This window comes from Loa loa (genome assembly GCF_000183805.2).
Source record: "Loa loa unplaced genomic scaffold supercont3.221, whole genome shotgun sequence".
NCBI classification, from domain to species: domain Eukaryota; kingdom Metazoa; phylum Nematoda; class Chromadorea; order Rhabditida; family Onchocercidae; genus Loa; species Loa loa.
This window is the reverse complement of record NW_018108401.1, coordinates 82,144-84,984: the sequence shown is the minus strand read 5'-3', so window position 1 is coordinate 84,984 and position 2,841 is coordinate 82,144. Positions and strand designations below refer to the sequence as shown.

Below are 2,841 nucleotides of genomic sequence, written 5' to 3'. Positions count from 1 at the left end.
AATCATTTATTTTAGGATGGACCAGCTAAAATATCAGCAATGGATTGGTCACCAAATGGTAAAAAATTAGCAATTGCTAATGCTGATCAAGTAATTTTATTGTTTGATGAAACCGGAAAACGACGTGATAAATTTGCTACTAAACCGATTGATGCTAAGGTTTATCATTGATTGTCTCATTTTGATTGATTAAAAATATGAAATTAAATTTAAAATTAAATAACAGATATGAATGAAAATAAATTTTAATGATAATATTATCGTTAATAATAATATCTTCTTTAGTGATAATACTATCGTTAGTAATAATATCTTCTTTAGTGATAATATTATCATTAGTAATAATATCTTCTTTAGTGATAATATTATCATTAGTAATAATATCTTTTTTAGTGATAATATTATCATTAGTAATAATATCTTTTTTAGTGATAATATTATCGTTAGTAATAATACCTTCCTTAGTGTTAATGTTATTATTTAAAATTAAGTAAATAACAGATATGAATGGAATAAATTTTAGTGATAATATTATCTTTACTGATAATTATCTTTCTTCTTTACTAATACAATGTTGTATGTAATTTATGAATATCAAATATAATATGAAATAAATTTTAGTATATTAGTATTTCTTTATTGATATAAATCATTTTTAGTGATAAAATTATTGTTTATTTTATTTATTTTACAGTATGGAAAGAAGAGTTATCAAGTGAAAGCATTAATTTTTTCACCTGATTCTACTCGTATTGCTATTGGTCAAACTGATAATATTACTTATGTTTATCGAATTGGTAAAACATGGTAAAATATATTTGATAATATTTTAAATGCAAAATTATCAAAATAATTTTGCATTAATATGAATTATTAATCTTATCACTTATTCAATATACAATAATATTATTTTATAATTATTATTAATTAATAATTAATATTAATTGCGAAAAAATCCATATAATTAATACCAATTAATTTTATGCTTAATTTAGGGATGAGAAAAAAGTTATCTGTAATAAATTTATTCAATCATCAGCTGTAATAGCATTATTATGGCCAAATGAGGATCGTTTAATAATTGGCTTAATTGATGGTAAAGTACGAATTGGTTCATGTCGTAATAATAAATGTTCCACATTGTATAAAACCGATGTATCTGTCATCTCTTTAGCATTTTCGTGAGAATTTCTTTTTTTTTTTTAAATATTTATTAAATTATCGATTTCTAAATATTTTTTTTCCCTATATAAAAATTAAATTTTAATAAATCATAAAAAGTAATTTAAAAATTGTATTTTATACAAATTTGTAAAGTAATTAAATATGGTATTTAATTTTAATTAAAATAATTCTAATTGAATAGTTTTAATTGAATTTCTTAGTGCTAAAAGTTATAAATTAAATTTTGTTTTTTTTTTGATTATTTTATTTTTTACAATATAGAATTAAAAAAAAAATGGGAAGATCTTCTATTTTTTTCTTTTTTTTTGCAAATTTAATTTTTTAAACTTTTTTAACTGCACGGTTTTTTTTATTCCGATTAAAAAAATAATCGATTAGATTTTTAATTTGATCAAAATTAAAAAAAAATGGATTGATTGAAATTCTAATCAGTAAGAAAAACTGTTAATGTTTTGGTTAAAAAATGTTAACATTTACTTCTTATAATTTCAATTCAAAATAGTAATATAATTTTAATTTTATAACCTTAAAATAGCATAATTTTAAAATAGCAGCAAAAATAAATTGATAAAATAATTCATCAAATAGCTAAACGAATTTTGTAGAATTTTTGAATTTAACAATTAATCAATTCCAATTTAATTATAATTCCAATTGCAGAAGTAAAAAAAAATGAAATTAAAACAAATGAATTGTTAAATATTCATCTATATATGTAAAATTTTTCAAATATCTCGCAAGTATTACGCTTATATGAACATTTCATTGTATTTCAAAATTTAATTTTGAAATATTACATAAGAATTATGCAATTTATTGAGTGAGTAATTAAAATTTCCATTTTAAATTAATTTAATTTTTAAAAATATTGCTTAGTTTATTAAATGAGAAATTAAAATTTACTTTTTAAGGCCTAATGATCGTTCATCGTTCATTTCTGGTCACAGTGATGGTTCAATCATTTTATATTCGTTTGATCGACGATTGCAAACAAAAATTTTGACACATACCTGTCCACCGTATGCTTTAGTATATACAAATAATGGTATTGTAATTGGTGGATGTGATCAGCGTATAGTATCATATACAGAAAATGGTGAAATACTACAACAATTTGATTATCGTAATGAAACAGATCATGAAAAGGAATTTACGGTCGCTGTTCGTGACACATTTGGGCAAAGTGTTGTTTTTGGAAGTTTTGATAGGTTTATTATCATTTATTATTTCTTATTTACAAATAATTATGATTTCTTAAGTATTACTATACTTACTAGTATTGACTATTTCCAAGGATTACTATACATACAACTATTACAACTATTACTCTATTTATCAAGTATTACTATAACCTAATAGTATTTACAATTTTCAAATATTGCTATACTTATTGTTTTTAAGTAGTACTATGCTTATTAGTGTTAGTTTTAAGTATTACTATACATACTAGTACCGACTACTTTCAATTATTACTATACTTACTACAAGTAATTCATAAAATGAGATATTTGAAATTAAGACAAGGAATTGTTTTAGTTTTAAGTATTTCATTTTCAAATGATTACATTAATATCTCGTTGATTTTATTATAAATTCAAATATGTTTTATTAAATGATTTTTATTTCAATTTTCGAAAATTTCATATATATGCCAAC

The 2,841-nt window shown here is 20.6% G+C and overlaps 2 protein-coding genes across 2 annotated transcripts in view; both read left to right on the top strand.

Annotated features, from left to right (window-relative positions):
- Positions 1-39: 39 nt before the first annotated feature.
- LOAG_14257 (hypothetical protein) lies at positions 40-1,185 on the top strand (the record flags this gene model as incomplete). Its single annotated transcript, XM_003149755.1, has 3 exons — positions 40-159; positions 695-807; positions 996-1,185. 3 exons carry the CDS (start codon positions 40-42, stop codon positions 1,183-1,185), a joined length of 423 nt encoding a protein of 140 aa, XP_003149803.1.
- An 806-nt stretch (positions 1,186-1,991) lies between these two features.
- The window catches only part of LOAG_18191 (intraflagellar transporter osm-1), a gene marked incomplete at its 5' end in the record, with an annotated part of 14,791 nt that continues 13,941 nt past the window's right edge, over positions 1,992-2,841 (top strand). The window contains 2 exons of the mRNA XM_020450857.1: positions 1,992-2,005; positions 2,097-2,393. Of these exons, the coding sequence (XP_020305419.1) occupies positions 1,992-2,005; positions 2,097-2,393 (311 nt within the window). The remainder of the gene's footprint in view (positions 2,006-2,096; positions 2,394-2,841) is intronic.